Source organism: Anguilla anguilla, chromosome 2, assembly GCF_013347855.1.
Source record: "Anguilla anguilla isolate fAngAng1 chromosome 2, fAngAng1.pri, whole genome shotgun sequence".
NCBI lineage: Eukaryota > Metazoa > Chordata > Actinopteri > Anguilliformes > Anguillidae > Anguilla > Anguilla anguilla.
Window position 1 is genome coordinate 52,002,612 of NC_049202.1, and position 26,760 is coordinate 52,029,371.

Sequence of the window (26,760 nt, forward strand, 5' to 3'; positions counted from 1 at the left end):
CGTCTTTCCAGCGTTTTCACCACTCTCATGCAAACACCGACGAGTATATTATATAGTCTTTACTGTAGGCGTTGCCAAAGATAGATATGTATATTCCGCGAAATAGTTTAAGAAAGGCACGTGCACAGGAACAACAGCTAGTTGGCAAGAGGCCATGTAGGTACAATTACAGCAGTGTCAGTGGCATTTCGTGAGTCATTTAGCGCCGAGTGATATGTCTGATACAACTGGCTCAGTCAAAGTATAGGCTACTTCAAGTGGCTCCAATTCATTTACGAACGTACGATAAACTATAAACGGTAGGAAAAGATGTGTAAGTTGTGTTACGGTCTTCGTGTTAGTCACCCCTCTTCTCTCTTGTGCTTAGACCAGAGACTGTAAAAAAATACTCTTACAGTAAGTGAAACAAAATTGTATGGAATGTTGTAAAAATGGCCTACGTTGCGATACAATAGCGCCATTGCATCCCTGGTATATTTTTGCCCCACAACTTTTTGTATCTACCTGGTTTCTCTATTTACATATTAAGTTTACAGTTACATATTAAAGTACTAACAAAACTTGTGAAGTGGCTACGTATGCTATCATTTCAGTAGAGCTATAAGAAGTTCAGTCTGTCTTCAGGACTGGAGAGCTGTCAGCACATGGCAATGGCTTGTGTGACAAGAATCACATGTTCTTTTTTGATGTGGTTTAAATACATTTCACAGGTTGGTGTATAACTGGTATGACTTATGCAGCCAGATTGTAGACAAGATGAACTGCAACTATAATTCCTTCGAGAAACCTGTGTGTATGCACTTGCGTGCATTTGTTTAAAATAAATAAATAAATAAAAATAAAAAAACAAAGTGTAAAATACTTTGTTACTTCTTACTCGTTTCATAATAAAGTTCCATATGATGATCATGGTAGTTATCTGCTTTTTCACACATCAGATTAGTTCAGGCGATGCACTTTTAAGAGAGCGTGGTTTTTACTTTTTTGTCATCAAACCCCAATCCAAAGAAACGTTTCACAGCATCTTTTCTCTTAACATTATTTAACATGTATGTGTACACAATATCTGTGTTAGAAGTTAACAGTTATTTCTTATAAACACCAAGGTATTTCACCCCATGATGAAAGAAACCTTCTCTTGAAATTCCATATTTTCTGATTCATATTTAATTATTTGTTTAATCACGAGACCAGACCTCTGTTTTGGTATTCAAAAAATGACATGCCCTTTGGAGTCATTTCCCAACCGGTAATTTATTTAGTATTTTGCAGACTTAATAAATCCATCTAGCAAGAGAGATGAATTAACGCCTGTCATCTTGATGTAATTTCCCAGTACTGATCCGAAATGGCAGGGGCATGCAGGTGTCTCTTCAAAGTGTAGGTGGTGAGTGGGAGCTGGCTGCAAAGACAGCTGTCACACTGATCTGAGGCAGCGTGAACTATGCAGCTGTGTGATGTGCAGCCAAATCTCTCTCTCACGTTCCTGTTCAAGGTCATCACTCAACCAAGCTGTCAGGCCGTGAGCACAAGTCATCACCTGGAATAAGCATCACATCTGCCTGTACGGGCAATGCACCAGGAGGAGGAAGTTTTGCTTTCCATCACGTGCCGCTTACCGTGCTCCACAGGTCACCACTCTGCCGTCCCCTGGTCACTGCCAGCTTACGCATCAGTCAACAGTCTATGCACCTGACCAGTGGTCACCAAGCATTACCAAAACCCAAACATCAAAGGTAAGCAATATATAATGTGGTACCAACTCTAGTTTTGTCACTTTTCAGGTTTATTTGCATTGCACAAGACAAACACCATTATATAAGAACATAATTGTCAGAGTCGGATCCATATCCAGAAGCCAAGCTCCAATAGTCATAGACCTAGCTGGAAGGAATTTTTTTTTCTTTCTTTTTTAATTAAGCAAAACAAAACAAAAAGCAGAACACAGGCTGTTCTGTGTGGTTGGCACTTGTTTGGTGTTCCTTCGCTGTAAAATGAACATTGTTATAGATGCAAGAGTGAAGAAGAGGAAACAATGAATTCCCCATTCTGTCTGTAAGCAGTACCGGGGGTAGGGAGTTAAACACAAAGCAGACGGACGATGTGCCACTTCATGGTGCCAATATGTGAGTAAGCGAAAGCTACCTCCTGGTGCCATTGCCTAACTTTGTTGCAATGAGGCTACTAGCAATGAGGTTACTAAATACATATGCAAACTAGACGAGGTAAAGATGCAAAAGAAAACAGCAATAAAATTGACAATATGTTTGTGAATGTGCATGCTTGTTACAGAATTTCGCCTTGCTTCTATCAAAGCAGGCTCAATAGCAGGTTGAAAGTTGTGACCCAATATATAGGCTATATAAAAAAGAAAGCTGCTGCCTACTAGCGGTGGCTTGCAAAGGTTCCACTCCACCAAGCTAAGCGAAAGCTAACCCCTATGCCACTGCCTGATTTACTGTAATAGAGGCGGGTATATAAACACACAAGCTGGACTAAGTAAAGATGCAAAAGGAAACAAAGCAATAAAATTAACAATGAATATCCTAGAATTATAATGCCATTGACTGACAGTACTCGTACGAGTGCACAACAAGACGTGGTGTCTGGTGAAGTGGAGTTTCTAAATGCGAGTAATGGTATTTATAGAGTGGACTCAGGGGAGGGACCTTGGTTGTGTCTAGCCTATCACGCGGCAGTGGCACGTTCCTTTCTGCATTATACGCATTTAATTCAGATGAAATATGCAATGTGTTACTCTGACTATGTATATTAATCCGTAGTAATATCATTCTCCTTTAAAAGTGGAAGGAGAAAAGTAGCAACCCTGAGCCAATCCTGTTTGTGCAGTATATTGATGTGGAAGAACCAGGCCCTGACAGGAAGTACCAGGAACAGACCCCAGGTATGATGCTCCAACACCTGAGGAAGCAGCAGTAGCAGGACCTCTAGCAGGTGTGTTCCTGGTACCTAGCCTTGTTCTGTCCAGTGCCAGGGAAGATGTGTGTTATCACACACAGCATTCACCTGCAGGACCTGACCCCAGTCTGGCAGCGTGTTCTTTCCATACTCTGTGTTCTTTCAGTACGGATGTAAGGAGTCAGGCCGAATAAGTAGGCCTAAAGCTTCAGCGGTAGTGCCACCGGCACATTCTCTGTGCTGTGTTCACAATTTCAAACTCAGCATTTGTTTCATGGTTCTTGCATTTGATTGGAACTGCAGCAACTGGTTTTAGCTTGTGGTTAATAAGAGTAAGTACTCTACTGAGCACTTCAGCTCACCACAGTGCATGAATAACTGCTTACTGTCTGTGTATTGCACTTTGTACATGTATCTATGCTAAATTACACTTCCTGACGTATTTACTACCCACTCAGTATCTGCGGCTACTGCTGTTGTAGTATCTGTCTGTGTCAGATCTGTGTCCAGAATTTCATCATTCTGGGCTGGTTCCACACTCACGTGCGACAGACTGCCACCCAGTGATTTGGCTTGTGACAGTAGGAACATGCAGAGCCTTTAGTTGGGTACTTTCCTTGATTCCATTTGTGCTGTGGGTGTTTTCTGCAATTTTGGCTGCTCTTAGATTGGTTTCCTGATGCTTGCCTCTGAAGAATGGGTCATTGACTGTGTGATGGTTTTCTGAAAAGGCTCTGTACCTTGTTCTGACAGACACCACAGACACTTGTCAATCTTTCTCCCGGACAATTTAAATTTATTTTGTTACATTTCAAATTCCTGCAGAATTTAGCTTTAGCCAGTATCAGGTCCTCATCCTTATCCAGCTGTCTTTTCTAAACTCACTTGCTAGTTTAGCATGTAAAAAATATGAATGCCATTTAGCTAGCTAGTGTGAAAGATAACAAGCAGCACTGAAAATGCATTTGAGCACAAAAGTAAGAAGAGAAAGGAGAGCATCAGCACTATCAGCTGCCATCACCAACACTGCATCTGGCAGCAGCGAAACCTTACAGGTAGAATAGCAAGCAAGGTATAGGCTTCAGTGTTCAATGCATGGGTGCAGTTGACCCCCTTCCAAGGAACCTAATAGGTGTTTGTGGAACTTTGTTTGGTACCTTTAGCATTAAAAAAAACTGTAAGGAGGAGTTACATCAGGAATAATAATTAGACAATACAAATTGAAAATAATACAAAAGTTAAGAAATAAATTTATTGAAATTTCTACATTAATTCATCTTTTACTGTGAAAACACGCATTATAATACATTATTGTTTGTTGTTTGTTCTTAAAATAAACGATACATTAACGTATTGTTAAAGATTAATTATATATTGTGTTTTTACAATAAAAGCAAGTTTAAATTTACTTCTTGGGTATTTCTAGGTTTTTTGTTTTTTTTTGATAATTTGTGCTGTCGTGCCAAACCATCCACCTTCTGGCAGTTTTGTGGTCTGAGGTGCCTCAATGTTCCTGCCTGACGCAGGAGTAACCTATAGGCCTAAGCTATAGTTGTGTAAACTTTCTATCTATCGCTTGATTCGTTGACTTGTTGATTTGATTCTGTGGTCTGTTTACATTGGTCCATGGTTCTACTTTCCCAATAACCTAAGTGACTCATGGTCCTACAAAATCCAATGCATTGTCTATAAAATATCTAATGTCTAATGGTGCAGTCTGTGTGTGTGTGTGTGTGTGCGTGCGTGTAGGTTATATGTGTTGCGTGCATTTTGGGGTGAGGGAGAACCCATAAAAGATCTTGCACTAGGACCTGTCATAACTAACTGCCACCACTGCAGTATGACTAGATGGAAATGCAAGAATAGCACAGTCCATCTTGAATTATTTCATTGATTATTTTGTTTCATATTGATGCATTGTTTCTGTACTGTTTTGGGATTGTTGGGGAATATAAGTTATGTGTTGCACTCTACAAGAATGAAGTGCATTTTCTTATTTTATTGGTTTTATCAATGGATGATGTACCCATTGAAAAGTTTTAAAAATAAAGTGTTGAAATAAACACTGTAATTTATTGCCATTTCTTATAAGAAGGTTATTTGCATAAATAAGAGTTGTGTTTTTGGAATGTTTTAATTAGAACAGTAATGCAACATTTTCAGCAGCATTTATTGCAAGGGAAACTAAATGTATACTATATTATTGATGAAGACAAAGTTGTTGGCAATAAGGCCATTGCCATATCAGAATCATAATCATTTCGCCGTAAAGTATGAAAGGTGCTGCTTTTAGTTTTTTATTCATAGGCTGTGCTGATTTATGTTAATTTGTCAAATGAGCCTAACTGACTGCATCTCTGCAGAAAGCCACAAACATTTCATTGTGTTATTATATGCAACTGTATTACATTCCAGTCAATAAATCATACGTTTCTTTCAGTACTTTGCCAAAAGAAAATAACTGAGTATGAGTGGAATGCTCTGGCTTCGCTCCTGCACTTTTTATAGCTCACAGTTCTCTGTGCTCTCCATATCTGTCAAAGGTTTCCAGGTACTTTAACCCTCCTGTTCTGTTCATTTTTTAGGTACAGCAAAAATGTTCCCGGGTCAATCCCCATACAGGGGGGGGTTTGCAAATACATGAAATGAACCATTTTCATTTAAAATGTTGATTACACTAATTAAGGAATTAAAGAATTAAAGAATTAAAGAAGTTTCATACTGAAAAAATAATTTTAAGTATTTTTCCTAGATTTTCAAACTTTAAAAAGGGTCAATTTGACCCGCAACATAAAAGGAGGGTTAAACAGTTTGGTATTCCCCGAAGAAAGCTGTGATACAAGTCTTAAAGAATTTTGTGCGGTTATGAGAGAATATGCAGTGCAGACCATAAGTATTTGGACAGTGGCACAATTTTTTTTGTTTTGGCTCTGTACTCCAGCATATTAACCACATATTCATTGTTCATTCATTATTCATATTCAGTTCAAATCCAAAGTGTAAACTGTCAGCTTTAATTTAAGGTTAATTTAAGGTTATTTACACGCATATTAGGTGATCAGTGTAGGTGAACAGCCATTTTTATGTGTAGTTCTCCCATTTTAGGGGACCAAAAGTAATTTAGCAAATGAACATACTTAAATGGTTGTCATATTTTTACTTGGTTGTACAAATAGTTGCCATATTTGTCATTTTTATTTGATGACCACCTGAATTCTATGCCCCATAGACATCACCAGATGCTTGGTATCTTCCCTGGTGGTGCTCTGCCAGACTTGTACTGCAGCCATCTTCAGTTCAGTTTTTTTTCTGAGATTTTAGCTTTCAATCTTGTATTCAACAAGTGAAACACGTCTTCAATTGGATTCAGATCAAGTGATTGACTTGGCCAGTCAAGAACATTCCAAAATACGAGGACTATATATAAAAGGTCTGAAATTCCTACACGGTTCACAAAATATTGATGTAAATACCCACAAATTCAATGTGCTCGAGTACAGAACCAAAACAAAAATGTGTTTATCCAAAATACTTACAGACTACACTGCATGTACTTACAATACAAGAGTTTTTCTTGCTTTGATAGACAGGTCTGTACCTAAATTGTTACGTATACGTACATTGTTTAAAAGCATCTTGTATGCTTTATTAGATCTGTAATTGAGGCATAGGAAGATGGATATGCAGGGGACATGCGTCAGGAGAAAGGTGAACAGTTGACTTAATAAAAGATTGTAACATATTCTTACAGTAGGTTTGCACCATATTGGCGCATAATGACATATAGTTTCTGGGGTTTTCAGGCTCACCAGCAGTTATTGTGTAAAATAAATGAACAATATTACATTAGCATCTCAATGCAAATATAAGAATAAACGTATCCTCATACTAGTCTTTGTTGTTATTACTTTGGCCATGAACTGGTAAGCAGAATGATGACAGTAAAAAATTCCAGAAAATTTTTGATTGTGGCAGAGTGGTGAATGTTCCAGACTAATGCTATCCTTTTTAGGGATCCAAGCCCATACGGTTGGAAATCTTTTGTTTTTGTGCTGGTTAAGGATCCAAGCCTGCTTTTCGCGAATTCCCGTGAGATTGTAAATGCTAGAGATTTGAGTATGTTCACCAAAAGCAGATATGATGTGCTATAATTAAGGATCTAAATGTTCAACTTTAAAACGCTCTCCTTCACTTTAACTCTGATTTAGATCAAATTAGGTACAAAGATTCTGGCATGCATGCTTTACAACTTTGCCAATTGGACTACCATGGTTTGCCAACAAAATTTTCCTGCCACTTAAAAAAAAAGTTTCTCTTTTCAGCTTTTTATTTTTATTTGGAAGATATTAGCCAATTAATTTGAAACGAGCATGGCCTAAAATAAAAATGGCTATAACTTTTCTGAATTGTTATGAAACAGCATAGATGTTGAAGGGTTGTTAGGTAAGCATATGTGCAACAGCTGGCTGCTAGATACAAATAGCCTATGAGTAAAATACATTGATAGGTTGCTGCATTTAACTTAATTCATCATGTTCCATCACGGAAAGTGCATGCTCTTTTGCCTTTACTTTAACAGAACATTGTTAGAAAAAGAGCATGCGCAAATTGCATTACTAGGGCAGGGGCTGTCAAACATCTGATTGCCACAACTGACAAGGATGCATTACAGAATGCTATGCAATCTCACACTTCATTTTTCTCTGAAATATTGATAAAATGTGTATGCCTATGTAAATAACACTGTAGGCTGTGTTAAAGTTGACAGTTTTCTTCCAAAAAAAAAAAAAAAAAGAAGGAAAGCACTAGAAACAGGAAATTGTGGAAATATCAAAAAAATGGGAAAAATCCATGACACCTGCGACTTCCATGACAAGGACCCAGCCTTACACAGAATTGGATAGACGAAATGTCATGAAATCTTTTACACATGCTATGATGCCAATATTATTCAAAATACCAAATTTGGTCAAAATCACTTGGGCATGGCCTGTGACATTTTAGCTTATAAATTAGCTTGTGATAATTGCTACAAAATTTGCTGAGCTACCCAGACACCCTATTTGGAACAGTTCCAGGTTTCGTGAAAATCAATTGATGTAAAGCTGAATGGAGCCAATTTAAGTGTTGTGTTAATGTTGGTTTTACTCAGTTTTTAGTGAAGTATTTTACTTAACTTTTATTTGACAAATCTAGGATATGTTTTTACTCATTACACTTGTTCTGTTTTCTCTAAATTACTCATATTGCACTATTGCCCCATACTGCTTGGACCTCGTTAATTACCGCTTGCAGCTATATTTTTAATTGTGCTTGCCTGGAATGATGTTGAATTGTCATGTGATGTAGTGGTTTATGTTTGGTGTCTTAGGCTCACTTATGTTCTTTTTTGCATACCTTTATCTGCATCTGCGTCAAAGTGATAAAACCTGCAAATAACACATTCCTTTTCGCTGAAACTTTAGTCACTATATTATGCACAGGGGCGTAAATGCGAGGATGTGGAAAGGCCTTCTCGGATATCTCATATTAACTCATACTATCAGCTTTATTGAATCATATGGGACTAACTATGATGAAACTGATGCTACATAAATATGCAGCACAACAATAGGAAGAGTTCAGATCAAACAAAGGAACACTAGGCTGGGATTCTATTAAGCTGGCCGCTCAAGGAAATTCTTATACTGGAAGCTTTACAGTAAACCAGTTAATAGATTCTTTTATGTCAGGAGATAGGCTTGCCATTCTCAGAATAATTCACGTGTAGCTGATCCACTTCCTTGTCTCACCTAAGAAGGCGTGGCAGCCTGTCTGTGCAGCACTGTTTAATCTGAAAGGTTTTTCTATCTACCGTAAATTGCATTCCATAGTTTGCACACACTGCTGTCCATAAATTTTGCAAAATTGCAAGCATGGTCACATGAAGCTAAAAAATAGGTTAAATACATCTTTTCACATGACAGGCATGCAGTGCGCTGAAACACATTGCACCTAATTTCCTGGGTTGCCTAGGGTGGAGTTTGTTATGTTGACATTGTTATCTCTCCACCCTGGCTACCGGGAAGAAAGCTCATTTCCAATTTAGATGATAGACTGGAAATTCCACACCTGACTGATTGGAAAGGAGCACTACAAAGTGTAATTTCCTGTTATGTTTACATTTATAGTACCTTCTAAAAGCAGGAAGGCTCCAACTGAACTGAAGGAAATTTACCAATAATATGTTTTTGTTGTTGACAGAATATAAGTTAATTATTGGCCATTTTGTTTCCTTTAAGGAAGTCTGTATGGGTAATTAAAATGAATGATGCTCTTCCTTTGAGGTCTTATTTTGTCACTTACTATTTTATTGCCAAAGAGGAATTCATTAACTTTTACAGCTGAAACCCAATGTTTACAAACATTCAAGTATGAATCTGAACTGATTGAGCTGGAGCAGGACAGTGGAGAGTAAACCTCAGACAGCCCAGTTTAGTGAGGTAGACAAGAAATTGCTCTCTAGAAAATCATACATTGACATGTTTGCTTGTTTGCCTACCTTCCAAAACACCCAGGTTTGCTGTGCTGCTTTTCTAATTATGAGGGGTGGGGTGTGTGTACTTAATATATCGAATTATATAACACCCTATGTGGTCAAATGTGCCATAAAGTGGTATGAGAGATGTTTGGCTGGGGTGACATTTAAGGGAGTCGAAAGAGACGCGTGGGGAGAACATGCTGAACAGTCTCCTGATACCATACTGTCCTACAAGCATTTTTGCGATGTATCATGCATGGGTATGCATCTTCTTTTTGTGGTTTTTTCTTTTGTTTTAAACTCTTTTAGAGTTGCCTTTTAATGTTGTTAAAACTGCCTATCTGTAACTGTTATATTGTGCTGTGAAGTATTTTCTTTTTCAGTAGATCCAAAGTATGTGACTTGCTTACATGTTGATTGGCGTCTACATATTTGCAAGAAACAATATTGCCCTCATAAATGTGATTTTGGACTAAAACAGAAAACAGATTACTCACTAGCTGTATTAATAGATTCACTAGCTGGATTTGCAGTTGCTCTGGGATAAGCTATTAGAGTCAGGGTCCAGATGGGTCCTAGCTTTTCTTCATGAAATAATAGAGGGGTCATGCTCTGGGATAGGCTGTTCAGATTTGTCTTATTGACCAGATGGGGTAAACCTTAGGTAGGTTGCTCCCTAGGATAGTTCCAGATCTACACATTTTGCTGGTTTGTCACCTCTTTATAGTGCAGGTATGTGAATTGCAAGATTTTCAGATGACCAGCATGCTTACCACCTAGAACAGAATCATGCTTTAAACGGAGAATACCAACTTCTGCCCTCTAATAGGCAATTCAGAGTCCCTCAATTTAAACGCAACAGTCTGAAGAATTCTTTTATACATCAGTCTATCCTGTTGCTAAACCAAAATCAGTGTGCTGCTAACTGAGATCTGAATCCAGAGGATATAATGTGATATGTATGTTTGTCACGACTGTTTATGTACGTGTTATGTACGTCTATGAAAAGTGTCATATGTGTAACTGTATGTTTAATCTGTGTGTAATCACTTGAATGGAACTGCCTGAGGATGCAAAATGAATTTCAGTGCAAACTGACAATAAAGTTGTATCGTATCGTAGATTAATGCCTGGCAGCAGTAGATAGTCTTGCTATCCAGAATACAGATGTGCATATATACAAACTCATATTCACCCATAGATATTCAGGTTACAGTTTTTGAAAATTGATGGGGTCAGATAGACTTGTTTTTCTCCCTGTGACAGTTGTTCCATACTACTGCATGCTGGAGCATGCATATTTTAGTGGTGTGAGTTTTTTTACTGACATCTATAACTTTGGCTGCATACACAAAATATTGGTGTTATGGAGCCACTCAGCATTTCCGTTTAAAAATTGTGTTTGAAACAAAAGCATGGCTGACACCATTTATTTCTTTTGAACCTCCACTTTTGGTCACAGAAATGTCTTTATAACAGTGTGTACTTTCTAGCAGATGTGACTCTTTCCCATGTTATGCTTGAGCAATTAGGTCCATGCCGCTTCCCAACAATTCAAAAATTCCCATTTACTCTTTAAACCTCAGATTGTAAACATATTCTGACACAAAGCGTGACATAATTATCCTTTGCTCTGTCTTCACTTGCAAAAAATGCTTTGCCTGATTTGGCAATATAATTATGTTGCACTGGAAGAGATGAGTGATGTGCAGGTTTAATTCCATTAACTCAATCCAAGTCGCAACAAAATTCAGCTGCGACTCAATTTTTTTTGAACCATGTGCTGTTCTGCCCTCTGGTGGTTATCTCAAGAAATAGAAATGGCTGTGTGGCACACATAAAAATCTAAATTTAGAAGGCACACTCCTGACCAGGATAGACAAATGGATAGCATTAATTGCTTGACATAACATGTACCTGGTAATCTGACATTTTTGGCTCAGTTCTCAATTTTCAAAAGCACCAGTTAAATTGCTTAGAATATTACTTTATACTGAAAATCTTGAGGAATGACTTCTAGTTCTTACATTTACAATGGTTTTCTTCATCTAAAAAAGAAGGGAAGGGAATGGCCATACGTAGACTGCAAGTTGCATGTGACTTTAGACTGCCAATGTTACATCCAGCAATTGAGATGAAGTTTACAACTGTATTATAAATCTGTTTAATTATGTGGGAGGGGGAGATATGTCACAAATAAGAAGAGCACCCAACAGATGCAAGCCACTCACCCCCAACCTCAAGTTTCTGGTATCAACAGACAAGCAATCTATTACTGAGAGCCAAACTCTCCTCTGTTACTGCGAGTTTCTTTTTTTAAATACACCACCCATTTCATAAATTTTTATGTGTTTTTTTATGTCCCTATCCAATTCACCAGTTGGGAAAAAAACAGCAAAAGGGAAATGGCAGGTTATTTCATAGGAATTGTTTTATTGAAATGTTGATGGAATCAAACATCTCATATCATTCTGTCATCAGACCTTAATTTCATACTCACGGAAAACCTTAGAAAAAGCTATTCATGCACTGATCTTGTTCCATAACTGAATACACCTCCGAGTCATTATATGGCATCAATTTTCCTTTTGAGTTCACTTTATCAAGTGCCTCTGGCTTCAACACTTTCACTCAGCCTATTAGGCTGAAATTCGATGGAACTCATATATTAATATATAAAAAGATCAAACTTTCAGAGAATAAAAGAATTCCTATGATAAATGTAAGTCCTTTATTTACAAAAGTATTCATTTTTCCTTTATTTTACATACCGTTTATGCAATTAATATATTTCTTTTAGGTCCTGTACACAACTCTTTTCATCTTGATTTTATGTCTGCAGAGTAGCAAAATTAACATTAAAAGTATGCCCATTTAGTTCTGTCCAATGATTTTTCCTTCTACTCAACAGACCCCTGAAAGGAAAACAACACAAAAGTGGTGAAACTTCAATATATTCAGGGGTATAGATGACTGTGAGGTCTTTAACATATGAGAAACTCACCGTTATAGTGCACTATTGTCCCAAGAACCCATTTGTAATGGCAAACCCACTTTGCTTTGCAGTTGCTATTATCTAGGGTGACCTGGGACAATCAAAATGTATTGTGTCCAGGGTGATTGGATAGGATTAGAAAAATCCATGCAAGTTTCCATTTGGTTCCTCCTGGATAGTAATCACTATAAAACATTGAGAAATGTATTAATTATTCTTTAAATTGGACTGCACAATATTTGCATTCCCATAAACATTTGAATGCCATACAGAGGGAATCCATTTTCTTCCACATAAAAATAAGTTATGCCAAAGCACTGCAGTCACTTTTGTGTTGTCAGTATGAAGTGGCACATATTGAATTGACCCTTGAGGTAGGTTTATTAAGTGTTTCTTCCTTACTTAAGTCTGTGTCACCTGATACCAATGCAAATTCAGAGCATGTAAACCCACAGCAACAGGGCAAACTAAGAGTGGACACAGTAGGCTTGTGCATGACAGAAAAATGGAATGTGCTAAAAGTGAAAGATCACTTTGGCAGAAGTACTACATTTAGCCAGTTAGTGTAACATGCCCTCACGTAGACAAACATGTGCACACAAACACAAATCAAAATTAAAATGGTCTACAATCAGGGATGTACTATTTTATTGTTCAAATGAAAATACTTGGGTTATTCTGAAAGACTGTAAAATGAGGTTTTGTATATTTTATCTTACTTTAAGGCAGGGGGTATGCTCAAGCTTTGAGATTTATTTTTCACACTCTTACTAAAATAACTTAATTCTATATACCGTTTTAAACACAAGAAAGTAGCTCTACTTGTTAGATTTTCATGGAATTTCCACCAAATCATTTATTCTTACATAAAATATTCATTTTAGGCCATTTTAAACTGTAACCATTTTGGTTCCTTTACCAGCTATGCAAGCACTCAAATGTGTAGCTGACTGTCCTTGTCATTCTGTGCTGGCCCACCGGTAAAGTAATAGAGAATGGAAATGTTATATTTCGCAGAAATGTGTAACCACTTCATTATTTCTTCCGGAAAAAAGTAGGCTATACACCAGACACAACTTCTAACCAATCTGTCTGTGGTCTGGCTATTCCACTGATATATTGGATTTTGCCTTTATTTATTTATTTATTTACTTTCTTATTTATTCATTCATTCATCTTTTTAAGGGGTACACTGCTAATCCTCAAATGCGTCTCCTTTAGCATCTCTCCTGCATAATTTAAACTACATTGCAGGCATCTGATGGCCTATGAAATAAAATACTGCATTGTTATTATTTACTTCCAATTAACAGTAAACATAATGCAAAACTGGGGGATACAGCTGTAGGTTGACACCTAGTGTTATCTGAGAAGCATTTTCATAGCAAAGAAACTTAAATTATTGGGCTTGCATGGTATTCACTTATATGTACTGTAACTGCAGGTGAGTGAGTGTTCTTAACATATTACACAGCTTATAAGCCTTGATGTAAGACTAGTTCATAAAAACTATTTTCGGAAAATAAACAAATGAAATTTTGACAAATGCTTCCTATTATGATTATGTTGCATAGTCAGAAAAAGGTGACATGAATGGCACTTAAAGAAAATTCACTGTCATGAGAGAAGCCGATTGCTCTTTCTCAAAGGTACTGGTGCTTGTAAAATATTTGCCTATTCGGACTGGTGTACGGCGATTCTTTCCATAACGTGAACATTAGCCTCTTTCCATGAATACACCCGGCTGAAATGGAACACCAGCTATAAACACCAAAAACATGTCCTTGGCCAGGACTATGGGTATGGACTATACAGCCACACAGCTCCGAAGCGCCAAGTAAAAACGGTTCAATGGGGTCTCTGGGCCATTCACAGCCGGAACTTGTGTATTTCACGCAAATGCCTCTTTCCCATGTTACGGTTCAGCAACAAAGTCCATTCCAATATCCAATCATTCACAAATCCCCAATGTGTACAAGTCAATGTGTCTCTCCAAAGCTGAAATCGGGCATCAGAAACACAAGATGCAACCTTTTGTTGGCTTTTCATTTTGCGAGGAGAAAAAAAAAAAGGCCTTACTGGAAGATCTCATATTAAAACAAGGCCAGAAGGAAAGTGCGGGTAATCAAAAGGAGCTTAAAACCAGATATTAAAATTAGAGAAGAAAGAACAAATCAAAACACTGCTGCAAATTCCAGAGGATATACACCCCGTGCTGCCTCCCCCTGGCACCGATGCTCACTCTGACGCCTATCCTTGTGGTTCTGTCCCTCGGTCCCTCCTCAATCTCTTCATTGAGAAGCCTGGCGTATCCTCAGCAAGACATGGCAGTTTATCATCCACTCCAGTCGGCTGTACTGTTGTCAGGATAAGTGCCAGAAGTCCTCCTCTACCAGCGGCGCTGGTGTGCTGGTGTCACCGAAACTCGTATATCGGCGCGCTGTGTTCAGGGACATGGGTGAGGTTCAAGGACTGGTACCTGTAAGACCAAATGACAGCATGCAGGTGGTTACACACATCAGCATTACAGCTTTGCTTGTGTTCCTTTCCTTTCCTTCCTCAACAACGTTTTAAACTCTGCTGAGCTACAGAATTGCCCTCAGCGAACATCACAGAAAACATGAAGGCAAATTAATAAGGCTGACTCCATGTAACAGCACATGAACCAGGAAGAGATGAGCATTATCTCCATTACCATTCAGAACTTCTGTGGTAGTAATAGCCCTCTATGGTTGCTGTGGACTTCTGGAAGCAGATGTAATAGAAGCCAGCGAAGGAAGCGCCGCTGATGTCCTTGATTGTGTGGTCTGGGACTAAGAACTGCTCCTGCAAGGGAAGAACATTACCATCGAGATGGGCATTTAGGGATAATGGCCCCCGCACAGAAGGTCAATACAAATTTTCCACTGAACAATTTGTAAGCATTCAATGATTTTTAGAAGCAGATCCTAAAAAGGGTGACAGTTAGACCCAGCCAAATGAGACACTGACAAGCATTTCTTTGATGAGCACCATTATTAAAGGCATACTATGCAGGATTTTTTTAAAGCCTTGCTGTGGTCCTGTGTTTACAATTAATGAAGTCTCCTCCTCAGTCTTCAACCCCACCCACACACCCCGAGTACCCCACCTAATGTAGCCGGCTAGATTGCTACAGGTAACGTTAGTACCGTAAATGAGTGACCGTGAGCAACAGTAAGTACGCAGATTCCATTATTGCTTAATTCATTCCATTATGTTGAGCGTAATGAACCCTCACGAAAGTCTTCTTTCCTATTTGTTTTGTAAACGAAAATAGGTTTTTCGCCACCTAAGCCACCGATAGGAGAAATCGTACAAAAAAAACCATCAAGTTTTTTAAAAGTTTTGACTGCTTCCAAGTTTGCGTGCAACCTTAGACACGCTAAATTAACACAGTACAATCCATTTAATTGCACAAAACAATGACAGAATATACACAGTGTGCCAACAGCCAAGTGTGCCACTCAGGCATATGCTATCAGTGTGATTTTCACCAGAAACCGCAGAACTGGCGGTTTTATGTCTTTATAGAACAATTGAGGTTATGTTTATGCAACATCCGTTGACTTTTAATGTGTATTTATAGATCATTATGGGATGTAGTTGGCCATAATTCCATGAAAGTATCAAAAATATGTGATAATGGTTTTTGCAAATATGCATTCTCTTTACAATGGCATGAATGTCAAATGGTTTGGGATTTGGCAATGCTATGCAAATACCCAAATTATGCAATAATCCTTTATGCAATTCAGTGGATGCTACTGTATTATCATTAACCTTCACTGTTTTGCCTATATGTGCAGACCAAACTGAGAAATAAAATTCTGAAAAGCCTTTAATGTAACACCACTGACAAAAGAATGGTGCAAGCATTCTTTCAGTGAATATATAACATAATTTAAATACCTTGAGCTGGCATTTGTGTGGATTCAAGTAAAAAGGTTAACCCTGTTTTGATTGACAAAATGAAATGCATTTTAAGACATACTGCAATTCCAAATAGCACCTTTCCTGGCCTTCTTACAATGTGTTAACCCTTCAGTATGTACTATATTTCCACCCAATTCTGGCATTTACAAAATTGAACCCTTTAGGAAATGTTTAAATTGTTCCAATTTTCAGTTTTGTCACGCATTTATTTTTTTATAGCCTACATTTCAATGAATTGTAGTGGTGTCTTAAAGACCAGCATTTTACATTCTAAATGTTGCAAAACATAAGGAGACGCTATGCAGTAAAGCAACTGTGGTTGCTGTAATGAAAGTCACCGCCACAGCCCAATTTTGAGTCAGGAAAAAACCATGGGAAATTGATATTCTGTGCATGTACTGCCAGTGGAATGCCAAGTGGAATAAAGGCAACAAATTATTATGAGCACAAATAATGACACACTGATTTCAATAACAGAAATGTTAACCTGAGAGACCTGAAGTGCTTTACTTTGAAAGAATACATTTTTAAATCAAAGTGTGATCTGAGCGTAGATGAAGGTACCACACTTTCTCGTTAGAGGGCGCCATCATGATTGTGTCATCAAATGAAATATCCATCAGTTTTGTTCCAAAAACATATAGTATTATATTATTAACGCTGGTAAAGAAGAAACAGCCGCATCGAGCCTTACCTTCCACCTCATGAAGACATAGTCACTGTTCTTCAGTTCCTCATAATCAAAGTCATCAGAATTGAAGGTTTTTGCATACTGATAAAAAGCCTGAAACTTGCCCTGGAATAGATGAACAAGAGAAACTCATTGTATTAAAAAATAAACTAATCAATTCCCAAATGAATAATATACATTCAAGAATAGTAAGGAGTCAACGGAAACAAGATTCAAAATCTAAACAGAAAAGTGGAAGAAATAGGATTCGAAGTAAACTGATATTTTAAAGTGATAAATATTTGTGAGAACAGTAAATATTTTTTTCTTGATTTGGCTCTGTATTCCACAATTTTATGTTTGTAATCAAACAATTAACATGTGATTAAAGTGCAGATTCTCAGCTTTTATTAATGTTCAGAATTTTTGTATTTTCCATAAAATTTGTGAAAATAATGCATTTACAAAATAACAAGAATAGAGGGTAAAATAACGCAAATGTTAGAGGGTGACTGAAGTCATATTGATTGGTTTTGAGCAGTAACAGCTCTCATACCCAGTGCTTGCGATCAACATCCTCATCTGCATCCCACTTCCGTGTTAAAAAAGGGCGCTTCATACTGATAATTTCCCCAGCAAAGAATGTAGTGAGCGTTGGGTACTCCTGTGGAGGATACAAATACAAACGTGCTATAGCCATGTGGAATGATCAAACCACCATCATCTTCCTCCGCAAAATTAAGGCAAGACAGAAAAAGATACTTGAATATAAGAATTTATATTTTTTCTACTCACAAAAATCAGTTGCTACAATAGTACCTGAAGTACGTTGCTGACAATTAATTGGGTTGATGTACAAATATGTGCTATTCTTTTCTTCCTGGTATCTGCAGTTGCATCAGATTTCCAGGATGGCATAACGGTTTTATCGTCACTCAAAAGTACCAGCTTTCAAAAGTACCAGCATGCACTCTTGTGATTGAACAAAAGCATTACCAAACCGTTTATCAAAAGAACAATTTCTTCTCTGAACGACCTTTCATGTGCCACCCAGACTTCTTAAACCAAGCAACACAGAAACAAAGCCATCTAATATGCAACTTTATCCCTGATAAACAATCGGACCAGTATACAATTTATATGGAAGAAACATGGTAAAATCACCTGAAATTGGGTATCTGCTGAAAGGAACTGCACACCAGTCAGATTCTAGTAAACCCCTTCATTGTGGCTTTTATGTGAAAAACAGACAATTCAGCATGTATAGCTACTGTGGGGAGGCCAGATGCCACAATCCTCCCACCTCTGTTTCAGCTGCTACAGGCCTCAGAAGCTTCAGTGAGCACACACTACCCTACAGCTCAGTATGCTCAGCTCTTCAGACTGGAGAACATCTGCTGAAGTGGCTGACACACAGACCTTTATGGACCTTATCTTTTATACTTTTATACAGCAACTAGATACTGCTATGTCCCCTAAAATATGGGACAATGTAAGATCTTTTAGGATACACATTTTCATAATGGTACTCAGTTACAACTTCTCAACTGCCATGGTGAGAACAGACATCTCATGAGAACAAAATAAACAATGGGCTTGGTGACAATTCTTTAAAAACCGGAGCATGCATTGGGAATGAAGAAACTATACATTTCACAACTACTTGAAAGTATATTTGTACAGAGAATTCATACATATGAACAAAATGCTGCTCAGTCCAAATGCTTAGAATTTTGGGCCTTTTACAATGTGCCTTTTTAATATTACTGTAACTTGCTACCAGCAGTATCCACCAATCCACCACAGCATTTGTATCACTGATTGGGTACTGAAGTAGTTATGGAGAAAACAATGCACAGCAGGACTGGACAATGATACATAATGTAGACTTATCCATCTGTAATACTATTACTATCCAAGACATCCAACATAAAATGAAAATGTTTATCTTTCTGTCATTGGCACCATTTCTGATTTACATTTGAGTTTAATAAACTAATAAACAAACAACCAAAAAAGGCCATGTACACATCCGACAGACAAATTCACCTCCGTCAGCCCTTTGATTTTCAGGTATCCACACAGATACGAATCTTCCATAGTCACATGCTGCAAGAGAAACAAAAGATTAGTCCATGAAAAGCGCCCAAGTAGCCAAATTATACATTTGCCCAACTGTATATCTGTATATCATATATAAATATGACTTGCAGAAAAAACATGTTTATGTGGTGCAGAATAACCAGGTTCTTGCCATCATCAAGCACAACAGAAAGAAATAAGCACTTCCAGCAGAGCAACTCTGTAGTGGTGTGTGCCCCGTGAGCCATTTTACACACTGCACTGTGAGAAACTCAAAGTCTTACTACTGAAGACATATTCTGTGATTATTCTGAAGCAGCCACTGCACACATATGCTTTGAATTACAACTAAACATCCTTTATAGCTAGTATAGCTAAATCTCAGATTTAAGGACACAGGAGTGACGAATGGCTATCATTCTGTCATTATAATAAGAAAAACGTGTTTTATCAGTATGATGCAACCCTTTTCATTGTTATAAGCATTGTGTGTAATGGTAGGCACTGTGCAGGCATGTCCAAACATACTAATTTGTCTTCTGGCATAAGCAGGAAATCATTTATGTCACACTCTCATTCCAATGTATAAATGACACAATGCAAATGAAAGAAAAATACTAGTCACACAATGCCTAGAGAAAATTGGTCTATGATTAGTTATAAAAACACTCCAAAACCATGAGTAAAAATCATACCACAGCAAGATGAGAAACAAAGTTAGTTTATTTGTGTAATAGACCAAAAAGTGAACAAGGGATTAGCTTAAACCTGACTAGGTTTCCATAAAGAAAAAACTGACAACCTGCACATGTACAGTTAACAACTCTGGCCAACAGTAAAGCTAACAGGAACACACGTTTAGCTTGGGACCAGGGCTTTTCCACCCATGGCAACTCAACAGTTCATGCCCCATGTCAAGGACAACATTGATGTCATTAACAACAATCAGAGTTTACTGACCATTACGTGAACCTTTCTTACTGGTTATTGAACCAGCGTACACAGCGATCTGACCTTATTAAGACTTGTGGCACCAACGTTTAATTATGTCCGTCTAATATTAAACTGCATTTGATAATTAATTATTGTATATCCTGCCTCAATTAGATTTTGTTACATTCCTGCCAAGAGAAAATCTGATGATTGTAGTTAAAGACATCAATGTTTGGATACTCAAGCATCTTAACTAGACGTATCGGTAAAGCAAGCATCGAAGTGAACTAAAAACGTGACTAACGTTAGTCTAACTTAGTTGGCAAGCTTGCTAGTGTGTATTTTTAGGTTTTATTTAAACGGGTATCATTCTCTAAACGAAATAGCTGGCAAGATAAGCGTAGTTGTATTAAAAATGACCTGTCTCTACAGGTTACCTGGTTAACTTCAGCTATGGGACACTCGAACGGTGAGGGCTGGACTGCCCCACATTTGACAGTTAGCGTGCGCTAGGTAACTAAAAACGCATGTCTCCCCCCCCCCCCCCCCGGAGGTAACATGTCTAGTGTTGATTATGTAAAATTCGCGATCATGTGTGCTAGCTATCCATTTTAGACGTGTGCATTATAGCTTAACACTGATTTTGAAAAATGTTGCATTACAATGCTGTCAAAACGACCATGGTGGACTGGCTAGCTAAATGATTTTGTGCCATTGAGTAGGTACAGGAGTACAACGGTGAATGTTTTTTAATAAGTTAGCTGGTGACGTGGCTAGTTATTTAGCCACTACTAGTTGTTTATTTCAGACTTACCTGCAATACAACTTCAACATCATACGAGTTTCCTTTGCTCTTCTGATGTCCTCGAAACTTGGAACCGCTGTACAAGAGCGAGGTGGCAACGCCAGGCTGTTGCGTGTTGATCGGCGGAGGAGGAATAAGCGAGGCCGAGGATATAAAGGCCATAGAGGCGTTGCTGCAGCACTCCGTACGCACCGGCATGTTTATCACTTCACGGGGAAAGCCCCGTCTGCGGTCGATACGCGCCAGAGAGAGACAGAAAGTGGGAAAGGAAACGAGGAGCACTGATGAGGCGGCTCACCTGCCCACAAGTTTCCCAGGGCTAACAGAGAATGCGTTACCAGGGTCCCTGAAAATTGGGGGACCTCGACGCCTCGCCAGAGGGCAGCATCACCTTCTCTGATTAGATTGAGGAATTGGCCCCTCCACAAAACTGAAGGTTCATTGGCTTATGTTTCGAGTTGCTTGTTGGGAATTGTAGGCTTATGTCTCAAAGAAGTGCACACAACAAGACCAAGTGGTTCTGCCAGGTTCTTTCTGGAAACCTTTCTTATGAATCTGGCTAAGTAACCCAGGAAACAGCCCATTTTTTTGCGATTTCTCACAGGTTTCCGTGTATTAATATTGCCAAACACCTCAATCCAGTCGTCTAATTTGACTCCTTTTTAATGATTAAGTTGTTCAAATAAAACATTGGTCATTGATGTCTTTATCTGTGTATATGGTTTTATGTTCAATTCACTATATGCATTTTAAAACAAAAGTACATTAACGTACAAACACACTTAAAATGCTAATGCTCTGGCAACAAACAAAACACACATAGCCCTATTCAGGCACTATTTCTCGGTCCCTGTTTTAGCTTATTTGACTCCTCATCAGCGATCAGCATATATTTGACCTGCCATAAAATCAAGCAGAAGTTACTTGTTAGTTATCAGTTCAGGGCAGGCAGTGCGGGTATCAGCTAATCTTTAATCACATGGATGATTTTCAGAATGGTCATTATCACACAATATTATACATATTTGTGTATCTGCGCATTATTTGCGGTAAGCAGCTCCATTCGACCATACACGTTGCTTTTTTATACATCGCGTACGTCTCAGATTGAGACTGTTATCCATTACTGCCAATGGAAGAAGACTGCGATTGAGCAGTCTAATCAGAAGCAGATAATAGGTATATCTAAAATCTCACACAGTTAAGATGAAAACCAAGGAAAGGCAAGCATGCACATGACAGAGCAAAATCTAGCGTTGTCTAAATTCTTGAAAAATAAACTTCATGTCCCAGATTGCACCGCAGCAAAATTAACATGTTAGCTTGAGGTGCAATTCGAACGGAAGGTCAACAGCATGGCGGCAGTATTGTACAGCGCAGTTCTTGAAATGCGGCTTTTCCTTTGCCTTTAGTACAATCCTTCTGCAAAAATTATATTTTAAAAAGTACAGCCAAGCTGTTAAATCAACAATGAATTAGTTTTAGCTTTCCAACCGACTGAAAGTGTTCTTAGTTTTGTCCATCTTGCTTGCAAGGTATCTAATTGATCGATACCGGCTACAGTTAGCCCACTGTTGCAAGTGCTATTCTAGTTTAATTTATATCGGTTGTGCTAATATTAACCTGCTGACCTGCCTAAATAAACTGTTCGGGATGCTGCGGAACCTGATAAGATTGTATAGTCGGCCCAGCTACGCTGTTTGGGACCGCTGCCCGTCTGTTTTTCAGGGAGGCCAAGCACATCTTTTTACTCTTCTGGGAAACTCGAAGGCATATTCCAGTGCAACATCTGGTAGGGCGGCTATGCTGCACCTAATTGACTTTTTAAATGCAGTTTCAATGGCCTGTGAATGTATCGTTAGCTAGTGATAGTTTAAATAATTAAAATAGTTTTACCTGACTACCTGGCTAAATTTAGGCGAAACAAAAATGGCAGTTTTCTATTATTTATACGCTGTATTAAACGCTAATTTTGTATAATTAGGTAGGCTATTTATATTTATTGATACGCTTGAAACGAATAATGTGAATTGCATTTTAAAATCTATATACTTTTCATTTTGTCAACAGAAAGAAAGAAATTTTACCAGGATGTCAGTATTTCTCAAGGAGACGGTAAACTGCAATAGTGATCATCCCTCGTTTTTTGTTACATTTTCCCAGCAGGCTGAACCTTGTGTATGTAACGTTTTTTTGAAGTCCTCACCAAGCTTCGATAAATTATTGTATGAAGCAGCCATTGCCCAGTCCCCCGAGTGCCAAGCAGTAATGAACACTCTGGTTCTGTCATTATCAAAATGCTCTAATGCATGAATATAATTTTTGTATCCCAGTCTGTAACACTGCGCTTTTCAAAGGACCTGTTATCTGGTTTGGCTGACTTTGGCAATTGTTGGAAAGAACTCTTGGATGAAGCTAATTTTAAATAGTAACCACATTTTTGGATATAAATTCCAATAGTACTTGCAGCATTGGGTTTATATTGATTAGTCATTATATAGTTCAATTCTGATACTCCTATCCTCTCTTAATCCGGTGCTGTTAATCGTCTGTAGATGGCCTGTTTGAGATCAATCTGGATCGCAAGAAACTGAAGACTCCAGGAGGCAAGCTGTTCACAGTACCCAATGAAGCCTTAGCCATCGCAGTGGCAACAGAATGGGATGCTCAGAAAGACACACTCAAGTTCTACTCCATGCATCTGGTATTACTAAATTATGTTATCTCATAATTATAAATTGTGTTCCTTGTACATTACATTATGAGTACTATTACACTTTTTCTTCTGCAGACCACTTTGTGCAACACAGTCTTGGATAACCCCACCTTCCGGGACAAAGACCAAATAATCACGGCTGCTCTGAAGTTTTTGGAGACAGACACTGTTTGGTATGCACGTGTCAATTATGACTTTGGCCTAAGCTTGCTTGAAAGCTGTTGTCATCTTAGAATGACATCTGATTATTGATCCCCGCAAGCAAATGGAACGCTGGCACAGCACATATGAAAAAGGAGTAATGTTGGCAGTTGAATCCATGTACAATCAATGTACATATCTCTGAATTCTGGTGGAACGTTTATACTGGGAGTTAAAACACTGTTGTGTCTTATTGCAGCTACAGAGTAGAGGAACCCTCAGCACTGGTGGAACTCCAGAAGAATGAGTGGGATCCTGTGCTGGACTGGATTGAAAAGAGGTGAATGCCTTACCTGCACCACAGATGTTCAGTTTGTTTATCATTATTTCTGAGGACACTAATTATTTTGAAAACTGAGCTTCTTTGGAATGGTTGTATGAACTAGGATGCAGCCTAATCTCCGTGATCCCCTCCTAGGTACAATGTTGTTATCGGCTCATCCTGCAACATAATGGGGCCACAAATCCCAGAGGAGACTAAGGACACTTTCCGCCAGCATCTGGGTTCCTATAACTTTTGGGCCCTTACAGGTAAAGTTCTGGGAACCTGATCTCACAGCCTGTCTTACCTATTCAGGTTTAACAATATCACAAGTTATGCTTGATTTATGCCTTGTTTAGGTTAAACAATGCAACTTTGAATGTTCGTAGATAATTTGATGGTTTGCAGTGCACAGTACTTCTGATTTTGGGAGTTGCAGTGTGCAGAGCTGCCTGAAGAATGCAAGTTTGTCCGTGCTCATTGACAGGGCTGGAGTATGTGATCACCCAGCTGAAGTCGGTAGTGTTATCTTTTGGGCTGGTCAATAGACACCTGACGGTGGAGCAGGCTGTGCTGCTGTCCCGTCTGGAGGAGGAATACCAGGTATGGGAACATCTCTATCTTTTGCCCACATTAAAGCTAGAAGTGCTAAATTTGAAACAACTTGGCACCTTGACCGGCAATTTGTTTGTTACAACTTGTACAAATTAGCCAAGGCCATTTTTAGAGCAGGTAATCCAACAAAATCAAGTAGGTTTTAATATCCTTAACCATTCCTTGCGACCCTCATTGTAGATCTTAAATATCTCATGTTGTAATGTGGCATAATCCCCCAACCTCTCTGCACAGATCCGGCACTGGGGTAATGTGGAGTGGGCCCATGACTATGACATGTATGAACTGCGTGCGCGCACGGCTGCAGGGTCACTGTTTGTGCACCTCTCCTCTGAAAGCTCCACTGTCAAGCGCAAGCTGCTGCAGGACTGAAGGGATTCTTTTCCACAGTGCAAGATTGTCGGTTGCACATACAGGACTTTGATATTTGCCAAACGTACTATCAAATAAAGTACGTTTTCCTTGAAGTGTGAACATGACCTGCAGGGTTTTGTAATGTATACATCTTGCCTTGCCTGAGGGAAACCCAAAATGGGGACTGTTTTCCATGCCTCGTGTTTCATATAGGGCCTGTAGATGGAGCCATTGTTTCAGGTGTAGAAAACTGGATTATTAAATTAGTGGTAGCCAAATTTTCAACAAAAAAATAAATCAATCAAGATTTCTCATGCTAAAATGTGGCAGTAAGTCAATAAACATGGTTGGCTGCAAAATTTTGTTTCACTAAAAATTCTAAAAATGTATCTAAAAATAAACCTATTTATCATCAATGGATTAGCAAATGCTCTGGTGTTTCATTTATTTTTTGTGTGGAATATTTCCTCTGTATTTGAACAAATTATTTAGATTAGCCCAGAGTTGTCAGCTGCAGTGTCTTCTGACCTGGCTTTCCTTAATGCACAGACTGTTCAATTTGATCTGTACTTATGGGTTGGTTGTCTGATTATGCTGTTCTGGAGAAAAATATGAAGTAACTTATAAATATGTACATTTGCTGACATGCATATATTCTATTTTTTATTTTTTAAATGGAAACTTCATTTTATGCAAAACTTAGCATTGCTGTCCTTGTGTCTTGATCTTACAGCAGCTTGATAATTGTCCTTCACATCGTCATTGTGGATGTAAATGTTTCTCATTGTGGAGGGATTCCTACTCACCTATAAAGTGAAAGTGTTAAATGACAAGCGTAACTTGAAATGCACCTACTTGTGCCCAGTCCATATGAGCTTGTAACACACATGGAAAAAAATAAACATTGTATAGAGTGCATACACTGTGGTCAATATTGAGCAAAGTTAATGATCTGTCTGGAACATTAAGGCCCTGGACCAAGCCAGGCCTGCCCTTGTGATGAGACCACTGTAAGAGAGACATATGGCTGGGGCTCAACTATTCACTCCATTACTGTCAATGAAAGATTTTGTGTAAACCTGAGGTCAAGACATTGGTTTTGGTGAGAAACACAAACCAACTGGTTTTAGCCACAGAAGGACAAACCTGTGTGTCCCCATGCGGTCTATAGACACCGTCCCACGATACAGCCTTTTCACACCACACAAAGGATGTCACCGCGGACCAGCTCAAGTCTTTACTGACAATGAGACAGACTGAGAATTACAACCTCAAAACTTGACAGTCTTATGAGTATTAGATAACTATTGTATTTGCGCGATATACATATCTTTTTTTATTAATACTTTTATCTCTCTTTACAAATTATGTTGTCTCTTTATTCTAATAAGTGGGGCTTACTGATTTAACTCTGAAATTTAAGGCATTGCTAGGTTCCTCCTAAATTATTAAATATTTATTGTTAATGTGAAATTCATTAGCTGGTGGCCTGTGAAAAAAAGGAAAGCATTGATCTGCCCCTGAGGAAGAAATACCGTACATCTTTGCTATTGTGATAAAGCATCACATTGTACAAACATAATGCACAATTGAATGGCAACAAACTATTTACAGTTCATCTGCATAGTCATCATCCCAACTCCAACAAAAACTTCAGCATCCAATTAAAAACTTATTCTGAACAAAATGTTTTTCCTGTTCCCCTTGCCTTGCAGTACAGTACATAGCAATGTC

At 38.4% G+C, this 26,760-nt stretch overlaps 2 protein-coding genes across 2 annotated transcripts; one reads left to right on the forward strand and one right to left on the reverse strand.

Annotated features, from left to right (window-relative positions):
* Positions 1 to 11,852: 11,852 nt before the first annotated feature.
* On the reverse strand, positions 11,853 to 21,306 carry LOC118221331 (glucose-induced degradation protein 4 homolog). The gene is made up of 6 exons (XM_035406301.1): positions 20,888 to 21,306; positions 19,108 to 19,167; positions 17,615 to 17,722; positions 17,083 to 17,184; positions 15,130 to 15,260; positions 11,853 to 14,913 (listed from the first exon to the last, which is right to left on the reverse strand). The coding sequence occupies exons 1-6, from the start codon at positions 21,074 to 21,076 to the stop codon at positions 14,850 to 14,852; spliced, it is 654 nt and encodes a 217-aa protein (XP_035262192.1). The 5' UTR covers positions 21,077 to 21,306; the 3' UTR covers positions 11,853 to 14,849.
* Positions 21,307 to 22,198: 892 nt separating this feature from the next.
* Positions 22,199 to 25,944, forward strand: atpaf2 (ATP synthase mitochondrial F1 complex assembly factor 2). Its single transcript, XM_035399242.1, has 8 exons — positions 22,199 to 22,670; positions 22,949 to 22,993; positions 23,434 to 23,582; positions 23,670 to 23,767; positions 23,995 to 24,075; positions 24,214 to 24,326; positions 24,545 to 24,660; positions 24,907 to 25,944. The coding sequence occupies exons 1-8, from the start codon at positions 22,532 to 22,534 to the stop codon at positions 25,042 to 25,044; spliced, it is 879 nt and encodes a 292-aa protein (XP_035255133.1). The 5' UTR covers positions 22,199 to 22,531; the 3' UTR covers positions 25,045 to 25,944.
* Positions 25,945 to 26,760: the final 816 nt, after the last annotated feature.